Raw genomic sequence first — 23,073 nt, forward strand, 5'->3', positions numbered from 1 at the left:
AAGACAAGGATCTTTTCTGAAAAAAATCAAAGGAAATTGCTCTACCACTGACAGTCAGCACTATAAATAATGCTTAACTAGTATCTTTTCAGAATTAATTTCCATTATTTGCAATCCTAACTTTGAGTGATGTGTCTGCTGTGTGTTGTCAGATTCTCCTTCCAAAGAGGATGAATGTAAATAAATGTTGGACTCTGATTCCTCAGATAAGCACTCACAAATTCAACTTTCTGTGAATATTTTGCAATACTCATTGGAATTAAATTAAAAATCATTGTTTTTACTAACTATATTGCAATTATGCCTTGCATTTGGTTAGCTTCAAATCAGAGGTGAGATTGGCTTGTGAAAACACAAAGGAACAAGCAGACTTGCTTTAAGTAGTCCCAATGCTTTGAAGACAAGAGCCACAACGTGAAAAGCAACACATACAATATGCAGAAACTTCTTTTTAATTGCCAGCGAATTCATTTGGCCTGATATGCAGGAAAGTGGTGCAGACACAGAGCCAGTGGGCTGTACAACAGCTCAGCTGAACATTAAGGGAAACACTACGGACAAACACCTATTTTGGCCACAGCACTTCATGTGAGAAACAAGGAAACAAACCCACACAAACCTCCACAGTGCCAAGTCAAAGGCTACTGAGCTAGATGACCTCTGTGTTACTGGGGGTGGGAGAATCTTCTGAAACCAGGTACACAAGATTCACAAAGGATAAATATCATAGTGCTGCTCATCAACACAAGAGCTTTGGTCTCCCCAGGTTCTTCATGTAAAGTCTCGTCCAGGACAGCTATACCTCTTCCCCACAAAGTTCTATTCCACATTCTTCTTCCCTTTTAGTTTTCACCTCAAGGTTTCTTCTATGTACCGTCCTTGACAAACATCATCTTAGAAAGATCATTGTTCCAGCTCATGACCAGAATAATGGTGGCCGTCTCCAATTCCTTTCACCACCTCCTCCTCTTCTGCCAAATCAAACACAGTATTACTCTACTTCACTCTCAAGCTCCCATCTTTGCTCTCACCATCTCTTAGGTGTGTTGGCTTTTGCTCTGACCAGCCATTTAGTTGAAGTTTTGTCATTTGACTTTTATCTTCAAGTGAACATCTCTGTGCTTGCTGCCTTAATACAGGAGGCACACTCACCCAAACAGCCACAGAGCTGTCTGTATGGAGTCACCCAAATCCTGTCCATCATTGTTATGACTTCTACCAAAAACCTGACATGTAAACATGGATCGAGCAAGGGAAGAATGGATGAAAGGGCCTTGTTATGTGAAAATCCACTTCTATGTTCACTCTGAATTAGCAAGCCCAACCAGGAACACTTTTTAATTATTCTGAACTACACCTTTGAGATCTGAATGCATTTAATGGATTGAGGCACTGCTAAGACACAAACTATGAAGACTGTAAAAGGCTGATAATTAAGGTCAGGGTTGCATTCTGAAGTGGTGCTGTCACACTGGTAGCACAGTGACATGCTGGTCATACAAATTACATAGTATAAATTTCAAAACATATGAAATGTTGGTATTGGTACCTCCATTCATGCATAATACTATGACAAGAGTGTAGAATAAAGGTAAAAGCCTTGAAAAAGAAAAAAAAACTGTTATCTGTCTGGTAACAACATATGTATTGGGCATCTAAACTTAACACAATTTTTAGTCAGTCTTCTGCTGCAGTCTGAAATTTTTTAAGGGGAATCCAGCAAATTGAGCCCTGAAGAGATGGTCAAGCAAACATAGCACTGGCTGGTGCCACTGCTTTCTCTCCCTGTCTTTGACCAAGTGTTTCTTCTGGCTCCCTTACCCTAGTGCTGGCACTGGTTTGACTTCATGCTGAACCAGTTTAGAAAGTTAAATTTTTCTTATTTGGCTTCAGCTGCTTCATTTCCCTGAAATTCTGATCCCAGACGAACCCCAGTGCGAAGTGCAAGGGAGGTGATAAGAGCAGAGCAGTAGCAGCCTCAGTTAGATCCACTCTATCAGCAAACCACAGCCTTAAACTGTACGTGTTTCAGTGACATGGGGGAAGCCAGCACCCATTTCTCCCCCTGTATTTTTTCAGAGAAAGCTTTTATGTGGTCATGTGGTAAATTGGTTTGTAAAACTGACCCAACTGAAATATCAGCCTTCCAAAAGCCCTGCTGATCACTCCTCCAAGAGCAGGTCACCATATAGTGATGGTCCAAAGATGCTTAAGCCATTGCATATGAGGGGAAGCACAGAGGAGGGATCCAGGAGGCAGAAGTACGTATTTAATTCCAAAGGTTTATAGAGTAAAATTATTTAAAATGCATGGCTTATATGTCCTGATCTTCCTCAAGAAAAAAAACAACTCATTATTAACACATGAAATGCATCCTTCCCTCAACAAATGCCAGAGGTTCTGCTGAGACCTGAAGCTTCGCAGTTTCTGTCTTTATTAACCTTTAGAGCCTCAACACAGTTCTTCTTCAAGGACTCAAACCTTCACATGACCCAAACCTGATTAGCTCTTGTTCCTCCCCAGATTTTCATCCCCTTCACCAGTTCTTCGTCAGTTTAACTTCTTCCCACAAAAGTTTATTGTGAGGAGATGACTGGCCTTGAACACAGGAAAAAAAATGTCTTTGACTTAGCTAAAGGACTCACACAACTTTGTTCTGCCAGGATGACAGAGGCAAGAGACTTAGCAGAACTATAATACAAGGGTTATAAAAATAAAAAGCAGAAAGTCAGGAGGGCCCAGAGCCTCAGGAGGGAATGTCTCTTTCTGAGAGCAGACCCTAAGCCTGGGGCTTCCACCAAGACAGTACTCAGTGCCTGGACACTTAGTAACAGGGATGAAGAAGTCTATGTCAGGAACCTGGATGGACTGCAGACAGGCTAGTATTTGCTGCTGTGACAATATCTTTCACTTTCTTAAGTTCTACATCACAGAAAGCACTGAAATTCTGGGAGTTTTACACTTTATAAAGTACTGGAGTTTACAGATACAAGAAATGCCTCAATTAAAATGAGATGCACTGATTTCTCGCTGGTCCTTGTCCAACTGTCCAATAATGAAAGCTGTTTGACCTCCATCCCAGCTTCAGTCTGGTCTCTCACTCTACAAGATGAGAGGGAAAAAAGAGCAGATCCTTTCTGAACACAGTATCCAGAGCTCCCTGCCTATCCGAGTACACACAGTATCCTCTCTGCATCTCTACATTTGGCAGTTATTTTGATCTGTGCTTTTGGGATGCCACTCTTGGGCTCAGTGTCTTACCTCCAAAACTAGAAATCCCAATCTCAGAGTCCCACATTGGTGGCTTCACACAGACCATCCCTCACCATCCAGAACCCACCACTGCTGCAAGAAACCACTACCAACTGCAGCCAAGATTTATGTTGCAAGGACTTCATTTTACACCAGACCATACAGTGCCTACCCCTGTTGGGACCGGATAAATAGCTCAGATTCCAAGGTGCTATAGCTACACAAATAGTAAATAAAAATGGGAAGTGATAGGAGGACTTCTCTGTCGTGGTGCCAGCCTGTGGCCACTACTCCCACAGAAGCAGGGGTCATGTAGTAAATGCAAACCAAGATTGATTTTGGCACATTCATTCTGCCTTTCCTGCATGACACCAACATCGAATCAAGTTTCCTCTGCTTCTTCATAGGCAGCTACTCTAATGTAAAATAAATAAAAATATTCTTGCACGTGCTACACACGTCAGCTTGCCTGCTGATCTCTGCTAACCTGAGACGAAAGTTAACGACTGACTCCATCTGGAATGGAATACATAAAATACCCACTCGTACATTTGCCTGCTTGTGTGCATAGTGAAGGAGCGATCGCTATTTGCACGTGCGTTGTTAACTACTTGATCTCTGAGCTGTGCTTGAGGAAAGCGGTTGATGGGAACAACTGAATTAGTGAAAGGCATAGCTAAAAGGAAAGAACTGAGCAAATAAAAGCCTTGCATCTTCATTTCTAGAAATGTTGCATAAACCACAATTTTACTGAAGAGGATGAGAAACTGCGATTTCTGGACCAGGAATCACATATATATGGCACTTGTCATTACAATCAGTACAAACAGGCAAGATTGAAACACATGAGAGGGTGCATCAGGTATCAAAGATTCTAGGAAAAATGAACATACAAATCTCAGAAACACATTTCTTATAAAATTAAAATAACGTATATTAATAGATAATTGAAAGTGTTGTGATAGGGTAGAGTCAGTGGGAAAGCTTCATTTCAGAGCTTTACCAACCTTCACTTTGAAGCCTTTTCTTTCAGTGTATCACTCTGCTGGAACCTCACAGAGAAGACTGCCAGCTTTTGATTGCTTGAGTTTGGAAAACAAATTAATGCAAGTGAAATTATTTGAACAAAGAACTGTGGACCACTCCATTCCACAGAGTTACACCTAATACAGAGAACTGTACTGCATGTACAATGGCAATTTCTGATTAAAAAAAAACAATAAAGATAAAAATAGGTATTCTTTCAATATTGCTGTTTGGTCAACTGAAGCCTGAAGACCCCTGAATTACTAAGCACACTTTGTGCAGGAAATGAGGAACTCTTGGGAGATATATGAGGTTTTGGTAACAACCTGGCATCAAACAATTAGCAGACAAGGAAGAGTTCAGACACCCCTAACTTGCACGACAGGCAGCTAGCATGTGTAACAGAAACTGCTTTGGGTTGTCAGAGGGCAATATCTGCTCTAATCAAGTTAAAACTCAAACCCAGCAAGAGGTAATACTTTAATCCTTCTGCTAAACAGTGCTGAAATGGGCACAACCTGTTGCCTTGAATCAGGAGGGAAATGAGCTTGGAATTGCTCTGCTTCTGATAAAACTCTTATCAACTTCAATAGTGCCATTTATGTTCTCATTATTAAGCTTCCAACAATGACTACCCAAAGCATTCAGGATGTGACACCTTCCTTCAGACACCACCAGCAAGGCCAAGGAAGTCCAGGGACACTCACTTCCCAAGGCCATAGCAAGCAGAGATTTGCAGGCAGGGATGTAGCAGGATGAAGGCTTCAAAGGGCTCTCCCAGTTCCGAGGAAGCTGAAGGCCCCATGATCCTGTCAAGCACAGCTCGCAGTTTCTTCAGGAAACAGTTTCATACTCATCACTTCAGCCTCCTCAAAAGAGAGAGCTCTCCCATGAGCAGGTATAGGATGTCTGAACCTGCAGCAGAATAGAGGGAAGAGCTGGGGCTTTGGGTGGTTGGAGTTAGGCAGCCAGAGCTCCCACAGTTTGCCCTTGCAGGACCATTAGTGCCTGCAAAGCCCACTGCTACATTGTGCCCATCCCAGCTCTCGCCTTGCTCTTCGTGGTTTCCTGCATGGCAGCAGAAACTGTCAAAGGGTCTGTTCTGATGACTCTCACTGATCATTTAAGTATCACCAAGAACCAAACTTCAGAAGTGCTCACTTTAAAAAATACATTTCTATTAACCAAAGTTAAGAGTTACATGCTTGCTCAGACATCTACTAGGTATAGAGGCAAAGGACACGACTGGTTGTAAAAATTTACCATGTTAGCTAAAATATAGCTCAAGATCCTGTTTCTTTTTCCAAAAATCACCCCACCCACAGACCAGTATTTACATCACAGGCTGTGCCAGCAACCGGCTCCCTGGGTGAGCACACATAGGGGCAGAACCCCTGACCTCTCAAAGGCAAAACACACATCACAAGCAACTGAAGGACAGGAATAAAGAGAAGGAAAAATCTTTGGCCTCCTCCTCTCCCTCCTCTAGCCAGTATGCACTTGCCTGGGGAAGGGGGGGGGGGAAAGGGGACAAAGGGCTTCCATCCCCATCACCATCACTGCCAGTGTGCAAAGACAGGCTTGCCAAAGTGTGTCTCAGACAACTTTAGCCCCCACTGCATCAAATCCCTGCCAGAGAGGGACAGATGTGCAACATGCACAGGAACAAGAGCTATGAGGCAACACATAAGGCTTGGGTGAGACGGGCAGTAGCAACTTTGTAAGGAATTTAAATTAAGTGTTTGAGTTTAGACACATGCTGTATGGTCTAGCACAAGAGTGCTTCAAATATCTTCATTCAATTGGGTTTATGTAAGTAACACCATGCTCACAGTTTCATTTTACACTTTTACTCTGAAGTTAAGTGTTCATCTTGCAGTATGCAACACTTGCTCACATGCACTTTCACCCAAATACACATATAATCACCTGTCTGTCTGCATCATTCCCACTGGGGGCTTATCTTGCAGTTGCAAGCATCACTAAGAATAGAGTACAGTTTGTTTCCTGGAGTGCATGTGTGTGCTGGTTTTCTATCATCTGTTTGCCTGTCCCAAAGGCTGCTGATGTAGCCTGTCTTTGACTCTGAAAACCCTCCATATTTTCATTTAGTATTAACAATGATATACTTATCCTGGACAGGGAAAGGAAAACTTAGAGGGGTGGGATAAAACTTGTCTACTGGCTAGTTTTTTATCACTTATTTTGTGACTTTTATTGTCCAGAAAACTGAAGAAAACTTACTTTTTACATAAAGTATCCCAACAGAGAAACAGAACAAAGTTAATAAAAAACTGGAGAAAGATAAGACAATATTGGGTGCAGTCTCATAATACAGTTCCTACTGACTCAACAGCTCCCTGCTACCCAAATGGGAGATTTTGTCTCTTCTACACCACCTCCTCTTCTTGCTCCACATTCCCACCACCTATATTCTGTGGGTTCTGGAAGGCAGGGGATCAGAAAACTAACCCACCCACCCAATCATCACATTGGATCTGCTTTCAAGAAGTGCAAGAGGTACACAAACAGGCACAAGGGAGGAGATGGGGCTACACTACGGGGGAGTAAGAAGAGGAGTGGATTCTTCCGTTCAGCGGTAGCCACACATTATGCATGCTGACTTGATCATATACCCAGGGTCCCAGCAGACCTAGGTCACTTCTAACACAGTCCCAAAGGAATGGACATAGGTAACTTCACAAGATCTAGAAAAATTATTTCATATCTGCAGATCTTCCTGCCCAAAAACAGCCCCATGTTGCATGACCTCAATAAATAAAATGACAAATATCATCCTTGATTATGACACTAATGAGCTGATTCTAGCAGCCAGATTTGTTGCCATTTCCTCAGTCTTCTCCTTAGGGAAAGATTGCAAAGTTTTTGCTTTTACATTCAACTATGAGGTATACAGAAAGATTAATGTGATCTTAAGAAAAAATTTAGCCTCAAATCTTCAACTTCTAGTGACATAAATTAGAAACTGCAGGATTATGATTCAGCACTTGGATGAAAAACTTTGCACCAACTCCACCATGCTGAGATTGTGCCAGTGCACTCTTGTCACCCTAGGTTTCACTTCAGGCTACTTTGAAGCAGAATCTCAAGCCTGGAGCAGACACCGGTGTGTACTGGAGTCAGACCACCAAAACAACATTTACTTCCCAACCATGGATATCAAGCATGTGCATCATAAGGTGTCAATGCCCTTTACCTTCTGGATGCAAACAGCAACAGTGTCTGTATTGGCAGCCATGAGAGCACCTTCCAAATCAAGGAACATTTCTATAATTTTGAAGTGTTTATCTGGTATTTGAACACGAAGATTTAAAAAAATCAAGCAAAAACTACTGGGAAATTATTTTTACTATCTCCTTCTAGTTACTCATATAACACATTATAATGGGATTTTTCTTTCTCAATCACACGATGCTCCATCACCAAATTGAAAGCAGTGAAATTTATTTTTCTCCTCTGTAGTGTATGGGTACAGCTGGCACGCTAAATACATCACAGAAGTTAAAAATTAACTGAGTCAGGCATTTTTGTTCAAGGTTCCTGTGCCGCACACAACTCCAGTCACAAAGCACTGTTAATTACTCCTGGCACTGACAGTAGGGATCCCCTTCCATCTGCTGGGACCAGCTGATCCAAAATAAAAACAAGCCCTGTGAGTAAGGCGCATCTCTCCGGGGTCAGCGCCCGGCGCCGCTGCCAGCGCCGGTCAGCAGAGAGGCTGTGCGGGAGCGCTGCCTTAGCTTGCTTAGCTCCCCATGGGGTGCTGAGACACTTTATAGCTTAGGGTTTCTTTGGGAGGTTTAATCTTTAAAGACGCCACTCTCCTTCTGCATCGCTTGATGCCTTCAGTGACGCAGCAGCCTCTCCCCAGCCGCCTCTTGTTCCACGCAGGGGAGCAGAGGTGCCCGCGGCAGAAGCCCCCGAGCGGTGTCACCTCCCCGGGCTCGCAGCACCGGCTGCGGCCCCCTTGTCCTCCTCGCTGCTGGAAGCGGGGCCGGAGCCCGGGGCTGCGATGGAAGCAGGGCAGGTGCTCCGGTGCAAGGAAAGCCCTCGGGGACAAACCCTCTCTCTCCGACCCGAATCCCACCACCACCACCTCGCCGTCAGCGAGGCTGCTGCTGACCCGGGTACGCGTCCCCGGCAAAGCGGGAGGAAGGCACGGCTTACCGGAGCTGCTCGCCGGTGAGCAGGACCTCGGCCATGTGCTCCAGCTCCGTCGCTTTCTGCTGCATGCTGCTCATTCCCTCCTCCATCGCCGCGGGCCTGTGGGCACAGTACCGCCGAGTGAGGGGGGCCCGGGGACCCGCCGACCCCCGGCCGCGCTGCCACCGCCGGCAGCTCCGGGACTCCTCCCGCCCGGCCCCCCTGCGGCCGCAGAGCTCGTCGCAGGGGTGGGAGGCAGCTACAGCCACCCCTGCCGCTTCGGCTCACCTGAGCGGGTCAGGTCACTTTTCCCCTCGGCAGGCTCGGATCCCTCACGCCGCTTCCCGTGTTATTGTGTCACTGGCAGGCGGAGAAACTCATGGCTGCAGCCGCCGGAGCCGCAGCCGGGCTCGCCGAGGCAGCAGCGTCACCCCCCGGCTGTCACACGGCAGGGTCGGCGCTGCCCCCCTCGGGAAGGGGCCGGATCCCCGCCGGGATCCCCGCGAGCCAACCACTCCAGCCCCGGACAGGGAGGCAGGAGGCGGCCACGCACGGAGCAGGGCAGCGCTCCCCTCCCGTAGCTCCCTTCCCGCGGGTGCAAAGTCCCTCCAGAGCGGGGCTGCCGGAAGGACGGACTGCACGGAGGGGCAGCGCGCCCGGGAGAAGCCGAGCAGGCTGCGCGGGCAGGGATGCTGCGCCGCCCGCCCAGGTAGTGAGGGATGCGCCTTGGCAGCGACCCTTAGAGATGAGCGTGGGGCGAGTCGCAGAAAGGGAGCTCGAGGTCTGGGTTTTCATTGTCAAAAACTGCTACCGCCCTCCTGCTGTCCACATTTCTGCTTATCTGCTTCCCAGAGGTTATTTTCAGAATCTGGTCCCCTGCCCACCTCAACTCTATCTCCAGGTGATAGAGGATGCAGAATTCGTGACGGTAGAGGAACATTTATCTTGGCAATGGAAAGTAAATTGCAAGGTCATGAACACTGTCGACATTTTCGATGGGACAGGGGAAAGGGAAACCCCAGCCTTTTTAAAAAAAATCCAGGAGGAGCCATCTTCTGCAGTGGTCCAACCACGATTTTCACTGATAAACACAAGCAATACCTTGCTTGTCTACTCGTTGCCTCTATTTCTGCCTGCATATAATCTATGTGCATGGAAATTCCATCTGCTAAAGTACTTGCAATACTGTCATCGATTTAGGACCAAAACAGTAGTTTCACAACCACATGAGGAACTAAGAGGGAACCAGGTGAACCTGGTAGTAACCAGACTGCAGACAATGGGAAGGTGATTCTTTGTGTGGCCCATAGTATATTTGTGGTATTTATTATAAGAGGGAGCTCTGGATGTAAAAGAATGGACTTGGAATCAGGGAAAAGAATACTTGGAAAAGAAATCTACAGCGGCTTAGTAAGCAGAGAGCAGCCACATCCAGCTCAGGAAATTCTGTTCTAAAAATAATTGTCTTAGAAGGCAAGCAGTTGTGTTACATTTCATATATGCTTTCCCTGCTGTTCCCTAAGCATCTGTTTATAGCCACTGGGATCAATTCAGGACTAGATGGACCTTAGGTTTAATCCAGTAGAGTTCTTTTAATGAGCACCTTTGTGTGTCTCAAAGAGCAATAGAGATCCAAGGATGGCAAAGGGAGAAAAATCTGTCTTTGTTTCATTTGTGGAATGGGCCAAGGAGAGAGGATGCTTTAGGACTGTAAGCACTACACCTTGAGATCACTTTCTATGAATCTGGGAGACATGCATTTAATTTGAATACTTGCAGACACCTTCTAATTCCACTCATACTACAAACATAAAAATTACAGATTCACAGAGCTAGAAAACAAAAAGGGAATTGAAACAATCGTCTCATCTGACCTTACCTCAGGACAAAGAATGTAGGCAGTAATTTCTATGAAACACTTTATCACATGACTGAAGGAAAGACAATTTCTTGTGAATGTACATTGCAAACCATTTCTGGGTAAGTCCTTGGCTCTGTCACCTGGGTTTAGCTGATTTCAGCCATTCAGCATTGCTAGAAGGGGATACACTGTTCTTCCAGGCACAATGTGCAATGTGTCTTATGCTAGTTTTCTCACTTTTGAACACTACTGCTTGCTGCAATTCAATTCACTAAATAGGCAGAAGCACATCACAAAGTGGAGAATTTCTTCAGAGCTAATGAGCAGAGCTGTGCAAATGGTTGTAGAGTGCAACAAGCACCAGAGCTGACACCAAGGTGGAGTGAGCCTTGGCAGCTTGAAACAGGAACAGAAGAGGTGGAAGAGGAAGAAGCTGTTTTTCTGCAGTGACAAGGTATTGTGACAAGGTGTTTGTGGACCTGTAGCCTGAAATCCATATCTTCCCTTGCAGACTTGAAACTTGGAAAATGTGGGCCAGTGCAATTTCCTGTGCTGAATTATTTAATGATTATAGACATCCATGCTTGTTCCACATGTTTACACTGAAATTTCTTACACTTATGCCAAGGGGAGAAAATTGGGTATCAGTCTCTCCAAGCCTGGTGTCACCTGAAAAATGGTTAATTAACATAACCTTGAAAGGTCATGTTTCAGCCAAGAGCCAGTAAAAAGTTGCACAAAATAACCTGGTTAGATGTTTGTATTTTGTTTTCTATGTACAGACTGCTATAGAACATAAGGCCTAGCGAAAGATTAGGCTACCTTGACCCTTCCTCCCAAGACTGGTCATGAACACAAAGACTCTCTTCTAAGAGGTGGGACAGCATGTGCAGTCTGAAATCCTGAGAGCAAGTGAGGAAGACATCCCTCTGAGGTGACCTTCAGGAAGCAGATTTATTTCTTTTTCAGATATAGGATCAATTTTAGAAGTTGGTGCTTATTTTATATATGAATACATGAGTTTTACCTTAGCATGGCTGCAGTTAAGTGAGATGAAGGTAGCTAGCCAACAGTAAGGCATTTCTCAGGCAAAAACATGACAGAGCTGGAGCCCTGGAACACTTCAAAACTCATCCTCCACAACATCAAGAGAGTAACAAAAGGTACATAGGTCTGAAGAGTTGGTATCACAGGTATGAGGGGAAGCTCAAGTGTCTTCCAATGACTTTTGATGATGCCAGAGGGTCTGGCATGCAGTAAGGTATGAGGCATGAGGCTGCACACTTGAACTACCAAGGTCAAAACGCTCTGTGGAACATTATGCATGAATAGGCAAAGTTTATCACAGTACTGAGTTTAGAAAACACGCTAGTAAGTTGTATAAACTCTCTTATCTCATTTAGTAAATGCCCAAGTGGTGAAACACTAGATGTTTACATTGTGGAATATGAATATTGCTTTCACTGCTTTAAAGACTATTGCATCTGTGGCCTACATTTTGACTCAATAAATTAACCTGGGATTTGATAAATTAATTTTTTAGTCTCACTAATAAATTTTCTGTGAACTTATTTTAACACAAGACATTCACATGAAAGAATGACCAATATTGATGTATATTTCTCATTTCTCCTATTCTTGTTTCTGACTCCCATATAAGGTGGTTTGTCTTTCACTTGCTGGGATGACTAGAGCTATTTAAACAGGAAAACGACACACATGCAAAGATGATGAAGACCTTCAGGGACAAAAGGCATTAGCAGGTGAACTGTTTGATGGGTTAACAGTTTTGTTTTTCTAACATCTTTTGTATAAGAGACAGTATTATGCAAACACCGAATTTTAAAATACCTGGTCCTCCTCTTTACTGAGAAAGAAACATACAAAACAGTTTTGGCTTTTAAGTTGACCTTTTATTTAAGTAGCTCTTGCAACATTAATGGAAAATTAGTGTGGAGGGGTTTTTTTCTATATTCCCGTGCCTACTTGCAAAGAGAACTCACTTGTCTTTGTGTTTCAACTGGCTGACTTCCTTAGCACTAGAGGCCTGGCAAGGGGAACCATAGGAACTACCAGGTATTGTCCAATCTCCCCTCCTCTTTTCAGGATATGGACAATAGTATTTCCCATTCATGGCAATGCACAGATTACATTCATTGCTGCTCTAAGTTAGAACAATATAAGTTGTCTGCTAGGAACTGGTCAGAAGAATCAGTGCTTGTGTGATTCAAAGGACTGAATGCATCTGGCCAAGCTAATTTTAGTCTTGTGATAAACTACAGGAAAAGTTAGTAAGTTTTCAGAAAAAAAAATAATGGTATGGTTTAAACAGCACTCAAGTTCTCCTGCAAAAGCCACCACAGTGTAATAACAGGAGGAATTTCTCAGAGTCTGTCCAACTTTTCAGCACTACCGTTAAGACATATCTGTTTAGATTCTTATATTTCATGTGTCACTGACCTGGTAGTTGTTATAATAGTGAGCTGAAGTGCAGAGAAAAAGATATTTTGATCCTGAGATACGCAGAGACAATCTGAAAGGGACTTTCTATGCCTGTCCTTATGCAGCTTTTCCACTTTGCATTGAATGTTCAGACACTCACTAGGCCAGAGACAGAGACATTTCTGTGCAGACTGACAGCTAAAGCACGACCAGGAGATGGGTACATGTTTAGTGCTTGCTCCTGTGAACAGATAAATATTTTATAGAAATAATAAAAAAGATTCTTCAATAAGAAAAAAGATCAGAAATTCACATCAGACCAGTAACCCTAATAATTCCAGTTGACAATACACGCTGTTGAAACAGCGTTTTGCACTACTCAGTGCTTGATACCATTTGTTCTATCCACTCAATTCCCCATACTTTTATTATACCTGGAATATTTTCTAATTCCTCTTATTTCATATATTCATTTGTTTTGCAATAATTTTTAATTTTGAGCATAACAAAAATTTTACATGTCAAAAAGCACCTGTAAACCTGTCTGAAACCTCAGATTTATCTTTGAACATTTCGTATGTATTTCAGGTAGTTTTTCGGTTTTGGGGGTTTTTGGTTTGTTTGGGTTTTTTTAGTTTGCTTTCTTTTTATTTTATTCCGCAATTAACCAATAGCAATTATGAACTTGTTCAGCCAAAGTTACGTCTACATCATATGTTCCATCCAGGTTATAGTCCTAGACTGGTCTAGTATCCAGCTTTACACATGGACTGGGAGGTGTGAGTCAGCTGGAAAGTGTGACCAAGAACTGAAAAGTAACTGCCTTCTAAACCACTTCTCAAATGTGAAGAAAACACCTTCTAGCTAAGTGACAAAAGCCAGCTTCTTAAGCTGTCCCCCAGTTTGTATCTGTGTTAATGCACTCTGATGTCTGGTTGCAAGGCCTAAAATGTTTGCTTAAACCAGTGTGGCTTCAACTGGTGGTTTGACACTGAGTTGTGGTCAGCCCTGAACCCTCAGGCATGGGTGTTTTTTTCTCCTTTGGGAGGCAACACCTAAGAGCTAGAGATGCAGTCTAAGATACCTTGTCTTACTTGTCCTTTGCTATCTATTCCTGCTTCTCACCCCAAGTTTCTGTTCACTATTGCTCTTTCCATGCTGCCCATGATGGAGCACACTCTGCCTTAGGTGACCTGGCTTTTCCATTTCCTGGGGTGAGCGTCACAGCCAGGGTTTGGGGTAGGTGGTGGGTGCAAGAATGCAGTGCGCCCGTGTCTGGGGATATGTGGTTATGGTGGCAGGAACAGATGCAGTTTGACAGATGCCAAACAGCTGCTTTTATGAGGCACAGAATCATAGTCCTCCTGATAGACTGACAAGGCTTTAAAAAAAGAAAATCAGTCTGTGTCAAACAGTACTCTCCAAAGCAGAGGTTTCAGCAGTGTCTCTATCCTTAAGCACATCCAATCCTGTCATTAGGTAAGGCTGTGCACCACAAAGACATCCTGTAGCTGAGGAACACCCACCAGACAAGCTGCTCCTTCGGCTGACAGACCTCTCTGGGGCACATTGCCATTGTGACATCGGAAATGCTACAAACCAATGGCATCACTCAGCTCCACTGGAATAATCACCACCAGTAGCTACTCTGGTTTGCTCAGCTCTTGTTTGCTCATGTCCCCATAAAAAATTGTTCCCAATAGATATGTGTTTAATTGCTCTGCCACCCTGTGGTCCTTTCAAGAATTTAAGTATGAAAATGCCTATTAGAAAATTGTTGTGAATTGATGCAATAAAAGCAAAAGACTATTAAATTAAGATAATGGTAATTTTGTAAAGGAATAATCTTGAGACAATACAGTCTGCACACAATTAAAAACACAAACATACTTGACTCCATAATTAACTTCCCTTCAAAATGAACACCAAAAATAACTACCCAATCTAATCAAAATGAAAAATTAAAGTCAGTAAAACACTAGATAATTTAAATTTCTCTTCTATGAAAGCACCTTACATGTAACTGTTTGGAACCTCCTCGGTTTTCAAAATATTTCTGGATCTCTAGAGTGCTGAAGCAAGGAGATAAACTCAGTAGAACATAATTCTAAAATAAATCAGAATCTGCACTGTGCTGAGATATAGCAAAATGATCAGTTATGACCAGTCCCTTTATTGAACCAAAGAGAAGGTGTTTTTAGTGCTCCGCTGCAGATTTGAATCAGGGAAACTGGATGCCAAAGGAACTGTTGGAGGGAGGCACCAACAGACAGAACTGGTATGAAGCAGAAACATATCAAGGGTCTCCCATAAGAACAAGTTTGGGTTTCTTGAAATAGAGAACCCTAGTAACTATTGCCAAGGGCTGAACTGTAGTGGGAACACTGTTCTGCTCTCAACACCTCAGCAGAAGAAAAGCATCAGAAAATCAGTCTGTATTGGTTGTGTCCAAGAAGAAAATTTCATGAAAGTGCATTCACCTAGGGAAGAGGGGTGAAATGAGGATAACAAGCTACAGGAAAGACCAGCGAAGAGAAAAGGATTAGAGAGAAAAGTATCCCACTAAGAACAAAAGTAGGACTTAAGCTGAAGGAAACAGGGAAAGAAGTTGAAACAGTAGCAACAAAATCAGTCTGAGGTGGGAAGTGGAAGTAATAAATTGCTTTTGTGATGTCTCTCAGAGCTTTTCCCTTCTGTATTATACTGGCTTCACAGTGGGACACATGGCCTGTCTCCACAGCAACCGTCCGAGAGACAAGACCTTCCCTCCCTCTCTGCGCTGACTCCACTCTCTGGAGAGGAGCCCTCGAAACTGTCACTCTCCTAAGATGTCAATACAGAAAACTTGCCTGGCAGCATCTCAGAAGACCCACTTACTGCATGTCCACCATGAAATAGGATCAGCTACACCTGTGCTTTTTCTATAACCCAATTTGGCAGACACCAGCACCCACTACCTCAGGAATGGAACTTGCATAAAAATGTTGATTAAATCTTTCTAGGCTTTTTAATTGCCTTTGATGTTTCTCTTATTCAAATTATAAAATCTGGGAGGAAAACTCATTTAGCTCACCAAATAGGGGCCTGAAGTGCAGTATTTCCCCTCGTGCCTCACACAGCATCTCTTCTGAAGCAGCTCATGATGACAGCAGTCCCATCAACCACTTACCGAACAGTTTCCCAAGGACAGGCAATTCTCTGAGGTAAGGTCTGCCTCACAACTGAAGACCAAGTCTCCAACAGTTAGAAAGGAGAAGATGAGAGGATCTCTCCTTACTGTCCAGGAAGTGAATTTATTTTTCTGAGTCAAGAGTGATTGCAGATCTGAGAGGCCAATACATCCAGTGAATGGAAAGTTACTTCCCTTGTACTGGTTATAACTTACCACATGATGTCCAATTGTTCAGCGTCTCAAGACATTGATAGCCCTTGTGTCATACTCACTACTTCTCATTGCTGACAGAATTGTAAGAAAAAATTCCAGCTGCTCATTGACACAGTGATTACAATGGAAAAATATCTGTCCTTGTGACAAACTAGTATCTAGCAGCACAAGAAAAAATACAGATGGTTAGGAACGTCACAGCAAAATACCAAAAATATAACAGACTTGGGATCATTAATGCTTTAGCATAGTCCCTAGTAATACCTGATGAAGGGGGTAGATGGAAATCTTCAGAACAAAATGTTTTCTGCAGAGATGCAGAGTTTTTTCCACTTTCATGTCAGGTTGATGGTTTGGGGCTAAAAAGGGCATGAAACTAGAAGGGCTCCTAGTTAATTTGGGGAGCAGGATAGGAAGGGTATAGCCTGCCCATTTAACACATCAGCACCAGGAGGAAAGTTGAGAAACTGAGTGAATGGGTAATCCTTGGATGGTTGTTACAACCTGACATCTCATTATTTGTCATGACTGAGAGTGAGACTAGAAAGCCCTATAAGCAAAAACAAGAGAAACAACTAGAATTTAACAGAATCAGTTATTTGTTCTGCAGTTTATAGTTCATTCTTGCATTAGGTTTGTTGGACAAAATTTATATGATGTGTTCATTTGTATTGTGGTTTTATTTTTCCCCATGTAAGGTTTCTGCTCCTTTTGTTACATGAGCTTTTCCTATACTTGCTTTTTCCCATTCAAGTTTTCATCTTGCTATTTTACACTGTCATTTTCCTGCACCACTCTACTCCATTGTATTCTCTTCGCAAATAGAGTACTTGATGCATCTTTCTGTTTGAGGGGGGGTTTAATATTTTGCATAAGGCTATGGTTTTCAGGGTAACTTGATTATTTTTTTTTATTTTAGATTCATACAGGAAGTATAGGTATGTAGTTTGCTTCAAAAATTAATAATAGGTTAACTAAAAAAATCCTCACTTTCTGAGTTTACTACTGTGCAGTTAGTAGCCAATCAAGAAGTGAGATGAGGTGATAACTTGACAGATGACACATACTAATATTTAGGATGGCACTGTTAAGATCTCCAGACTGAGCCTTGAAATTAACCACAAAACACTCTACACGGTATTAAAAAACTGCATTTAACTTAATTTATCTCCTCTAAGTCCTAGATATTAATGGTAATACTGTTTCAAATAATTTTAGCAGTGGGTGTTTTATGCAATTATAATTTAGGGCCCACAGTGAAATATTGCTGTTCATTTTGCCAACTAGTAAAATCATCTAAGTCTGAATTACAAGTTTTGCTGTGGTAGAGGCACTCTGGAGATCTATCCAGAAAATTATGTACAGGTAACAAAAGATTTTCATGACCACCTGACATATACTCTAAATCTAAAAGTTACTATGTCCCTGTAATTACTACTTTCTTAAAAAAATTGTCCTGCTCTTTCATGCCCATGTGAACAGACATCATAGCACCTTTCCACCCACTGCACTAGTGTTTACACTGTGAGGACATGATGTTTAGTCACAAATGTCCTGGCTGACTGGCTGAGACTGGGAGAAGCTACGAATGCAGGCTGGGTACCAGTCCGTTCAGATTCACCTCACTTTATCATGAAATCAGTGTGGCATGACTGATCCTCTGGCATTGTTTGCAATTACACACGCAGTCCTTGCAGAGTTAAAACAAGAGTGAAACAGGTATCTAAACACTAGTTACTTCATGAGCATTGGGCATCTGGATTCTTGCTTGTCACAACTGTGTACAGTGAAATTCTCAAAGTCATTTTCAAACTATGTTTATAGTGTTTATGTTTTCAGCTTTGTGGTTGAGGGTTTCTTCCCCAGTATTTCCAGGCCAGAACCAATTTTATGTCACTGAGATACTCCAAGCTGTTATATAGTTTATACAAATATTTAGGTTTGGTCACAGCTGTTTATTTTCTCCTAATTTGGATATAACTGTTTTCCATATCCATGTTGGCCTATTAAGACTTGACAAGACAGCCTTATCTGAGGTAGCAATGAGCTATCTGGTTATTCTACTAATTGGCTGAAATTTTCCCTGTTTGAGTCTTGGACTCCTCTGCTCCTGCTATGGGGTACTTTTCTGACTGATATCATCAGGTATGACAGTTTTACTGAGGTATGGAAATACAAATGAGTCAGTGCCTGGAACACAGAATATGCAAGCCACTTCTTTGCTATTTTATCTTTCATGTAAAAAAAAACAGTTAAAAAACTGAAGTATGTCTGACTCAATAAACAACTACAATGGACAGCAGAAGAGTCTGTGGTTTGGTGATTTAGGTGGTCTGAATTTTTTAGGGTCCTGAGCTATGACTAAAACATTGTGATTAACAGAGACAAGCACATCTAACCTTCATGAATTTGTCTAATTCTTTTGTGGACCCCACTAATTCTGGCTTTCTTCACATCTCACAAATTCCACAATGCGTTACATATAGAAAGGTCTTCTCTCCTGTTATCCATTTCTTTCTGTACATTTCAGTAGTATTCCCCAGTTCTTACATTTGAGAGAGACGGGACAATCAGTATTCAAGATAGCTGTGCACTATGGATTTATGCAATGGCATAATGATATTTTCTGATTTGTTTTTCTTTTCTGTTTCTTCTTTTCCTAGGAAGAAAACGTAACACATTCATTGTAGACAGTTATTCTCCCATGTTTCACACAGTGATGTGATGAAACAGCATTCAGAGCTCTAACCTAAGTCACACCTACAGCTCCAGCAATCACCTTCTTTATTGAAACACAACAAGCACATCCAATGGCAGGTATTTCTAGACAATGAGAAACAGCCATTATATGAGTGAAAGTGTGACACACATACTAATTTTAAATATTGCAGACAGCAGTCCAGCTGAAAAAGAAATCCTTGAACTAAGGTTTGTGAGGCTTTAATCAAAATGAGTGTCTCTTGTGGAATAATCTCCAAGAACTGTAAGTGTGAATTGTGTAATTATCACCAGGCTGATAATGTGTTGTGATATTCAACTTTGGTACTGTGCCAGTTTTTCCAGAGCTGGCTTTATCATCTTTTTTATTTTCACAACGACTTCTGTTGTGCTTTGAAGGACACCCTTAAGTTTCTAGGGTGTAGATCTTTGTCATTTAAATGCCCCATTTCATGTAGCCCAATTTTCTCACTACATTTTACAGCAGAGCTTCCAAACACACCTGGGAAGTCATCCTAATATTCCTAATGACTAGAACCTAACAATGGTAACGTGCACTATTACATGTTTGTTATCTCCTGGTTCATTGTTTTATGTTTTAGTTGTGGAGCTTTGGAGTTATTTGGACTTCCTTTCTTTGATTTGTCACAGCTGCCCTTCATTTATTTAGCTGTTCACATCCTTGATGTTTGAGTCCTGGGAAACATTATACAGGGCCAAGAACTTCAAAGGAAAGACTATAATAATCTCCAACAATCCTTTTTTTTGTTTCGCTAACTTCACTCAACATTAGTCAACCACATTCTGCTAACACTAATTTCCATTAACATTTGTCAATTGAAAAACTACACCAAAGCTTATCTTGGTTGAAACCTGACTTCATTCCTGCCTCCTGTCCCCAGCACAGCTGAGGATCCATGCTATTTAGTGGTTCAGTCTGCTTATCCCTTGTACTGAGAGATGCATCTCTCAGCTGTACCCTCACAGCAGCCACTTAGAGCCTCAAATGTGCACCTGGGCACAGTGAGTGCAATTAGTCATTAGTTGAGATGTCTGAATTAAGTGCTTCCTCAACTTTTGCTTACATTCTCCTACAGGTTTCACTCCTGCTTGTACCATGATGTTACATGCTCCTGAACCCTGACAGTTTCAGGGTTCACCAGGCAAGCTTAAAGTGAAAACAGAACTCAATTATGCTTCAGCAGCTCCAGGGCAAATAAATAATCCCACAGCATCAATATAAATTAACTTCAGATCCTACCAAGCTCCCTTACCATAGCATACATTTCCTTCTAAATTGACAGCAATATTGATAGTTCAGCATCTCCTCATTTTCTCTGCAATTCAAATTCATTATATTCATTCATGTTTCAAGAAAGCAACTTTATGAAGTCCTAGAGAAACCACTTTTTGTCAATTTGGTAATTGCTCTAAAGCATTCTCAGTGAAAACAGAAGCATTATACCAGTGGTTTCCTGAGAAGTGATATGTCTCTACAGATTTATGTCCATGTTTTTATTGATAGGCCAGTTGGCTTCTGCTCCTCAGAATGGATTACAGCTGCATTCCTCTAAACAGGGGCTTCAATATATCAACCAGCTGCTAATTTTAAGCAAACTTTTAGGAAATTTACCTGCTAAATTTACTCAAACTTGAACAGCAACTTCCAGAGTGTTAAGCAGGCAGAGAAAGATGGCAGGCAGCACAAGCAGAACAAGCATATACATTTCAGTTCCTAAGGAAACAATATAAAAAGTATCTTCAACAGAACCACTAGAATAAACAAAACTGACCAGAAAAATTAATAACTACGACAAATATTCCTGGCCACAGATCAATGCCAGCTCCTGAATAACTCCAGTGATTTAATTCCTATAGGGTTTCTGTTACACAGCAGAGCTCTTAAGATGCAATCTTCATAAACTCCTGCCTTGGATGCTGTTCCTTGACTATATCTTTTTTATTTCTCAGAATGAAAAGGAGAAAGAAGGAGAAGGTGGCATACAAGGTAATTGGAAAATTGCAGAAATTAAAGTCTAAATTAAACCCAGCATAATTAAGCTGCTATGTAAACAGTTAGTGAGTGAGTGAGAATTGGGAAAAAGTGGTTTTCTGGTTTGCTTAAGAGGTATGCAGGAAGAGATTTATGTTAAAGCAAAATATAAGTCCGGAATAAGGCTGTGCACATATTAGTTTGCAGCTACACATTAGTAGAAACTAGCCAATGCTGGAGTGCCTTTGGTTTCCTGTGTACACAATGACTGTATTTCCACCTTCCAGTAACTGAAATAAAATATGAAAACACAATAGATAGCTGAGTCTTTGAACAAGCCCATACACATGTGATAGCGGTAACTGCCTAATAACTTCAAAGTTTTCTCCAAGGCCAATTACCTTGCTGGCACCACTCAGGCAAAGGACCTTCTGAAGGCAGAAGATGCTTGACTCAATCACATATAACAGCTGGTCTCTGCCAGGCTGGGTACTGAACAGAGTCATCTCCATCCCACTGTCTCCTGCTTCTTGTTCCCACAGAAAAGGGCTATGACCGCCTAGTCTGGCTCATTTGTACAGGCTTACACCAAGCACAGAGGGACTCTGCAAGCAGATATATACACAGCTGAGGAGTGCAGAGTAACTATTTGTTAGTCAATGCACACAGCAGACAGCTAGGACTAACACACTGCTGGCTGAGAGTTAATATGCCCTGCAGCAAAAATCAGTGCACATTTGGGGACCCAGTTGTCCTGGACAAGGCAGGAAAGAGACATCCTGTGCTGCTCCTTGCAGAAGACTCCTGTTGATGCTGAGCCATTGTCTTCTGAGCCTCCACTTTTATTTTCTTCTTACGGGTTTAAGGATGTCAGTAGACTTCCTCTTGAATCTCTGAGCTGCAGACTATTTCCATTGCAATAACCGTGCATGCCTGTGGTTTTCATTCATCTCTGTCATGGTTTTAGCTCAAGCACTTCTTCACAGCTTCCTCTGGCAGAAGGTGCCCAGATCAGGCCACAGCAGGAAGCCCAGCTGATCCCTGAGTCACAAGCAGACAAACCACTCGGTGGAAGACCTTTCCTGAGGGATTTTGTGTGGATGAGAGCCTGCAAATGCTTGCCTTCGGTCAGGCTGTCACCACAGGTGCCAGGACAGAAGGAGCTGGGGTGGGTGATGCCAGTGGGTTGCAGGGGCCTCACCCAGTACCTTCCCACCAACAGCCAGGCCCCATCGTGGTGGCTCGGATGCTCAGCCTCCCTCTCTACACACTTGCTGTCATGCTCTGGTGTCCTGGAAAAACTTAAGAGGATGCCACAGCACCACTCCAGGCTTGGGGATGAGTGGCTGGAAAGCTGCTGAGTGGAAAAGGGCTGCTGGTCAACAGCAGCTGAACATGAGCCAAAGTGTGCCCCAGGTGGCCAAGGGCATCCTGGCTTGTATCAGAACCTGTGGTCAACAGGACCAGGACAGGGATCAGCCCCCTGTAATTGGCACTGGTGAGACCACACCTCAAACCCTGTGTCCAGTTCCAGACCCCTCACTACAAGAAGGACATTGAGGGGCTGGAGTGAGTCCAGAGAAGGGCAGCAGAACTGGGGAAGGATCTGGAGCACGAGTCTGATGAGCAGAGGCTGAGGGAGCTGGGGGTATTTGTGCTGGAGGAGGCTCAGGGGAGACCTTCTCATCTACCACTCCCTGAAGGGAGAGGCTGTAGCCAGGTGGGGGTCACTCTCTTCTCCCAAGTGACCAATGACAGAGCAAGAGTAAATGACCTCAGGCTGCACCAGGAGAGGTTTAGATTGGATATGGGGAAAAAGGTCTTCACAGAAAGGGTGGTCAAGCATTGGAACAGGCTACAGAGGGAAGTGGTGAAGTCACTATTGGTGGAGGTATTAAAAAGGTGTGTAGATGTGGCATCTGGGGCCATGATTTAGTGGCAGACTTGGCAGTGCCGTGTTAGCAGTTGGACAACGATCTCAGAGGTCTTTGCTGTATTCCGCGTTTATATTTTATGTAGTGCATTCTGCAGATTTTTATTGCATTTTACTGGCATATCGAGAGCTTTACGCCTGGCTCCAGACTCCGCGAGGTTTGTCCCGGGTCAGACCGGGCGGAGGAGCAGAGGACAGCGGGTCCCGTTGGCGGCCGCCCGAACCGCTGCCGCACGCCCCGCCGGCCGCCAACCAAAGAACCAACGCCGCCTGCGCGCGCTGCCGCCGGCCGCCCACGC

At 43.1% G+C, this 23,073-nt stretch overlaps 1 protein-coding gene across 3 annotated transcripts in view; it reads right to left on the minus strand.

The window, feature by feature from the left end:
* The window catches only part of DEPTOR (DEP domain containing MTOR interacting protein), a 77,648-nt gene extending 68,609 nt beyond the window's left edge, over positions 1–9,039 (minus strand). The window contains exons 1-2 of one of the 3 annotated variants that reach the window (XM_071553928.1): positions 8,731–9,039; positions 8,467–8,562 (exon numbers count right to left, since the gene is read on the minus strand). In XM_071553928.1, the coding sequence (XP_071410029.1) occupies positions 8,467–8,552 (86 nt within the window). In that variant the 5' untranslated portion in view covers positions 8,553–8,562; positions 8,731–9,039. The other 2 variants (XM_071553927.1, XM_071553929.1) reach the window with 2 other exon arrangements.
* Positions 9,040–23,073: the final 14,034 nt, after the last annotated feature.

Source organism: Pithys albifrons, chromosome 4, assembly GCF_047495875.1.
Source record: "Pithys albifrons albifrons isolate INPA30051 chromosome 4, PitAlb_v1, whole genome shotgun sequence".
Classification (NCBI taxonomy): domain Eukaryota; kingdom Metazoa; phylum Chordata; class Aves; order Passeriformes; family Thamnophilidae; genus Pithys; species Pithys albifrons.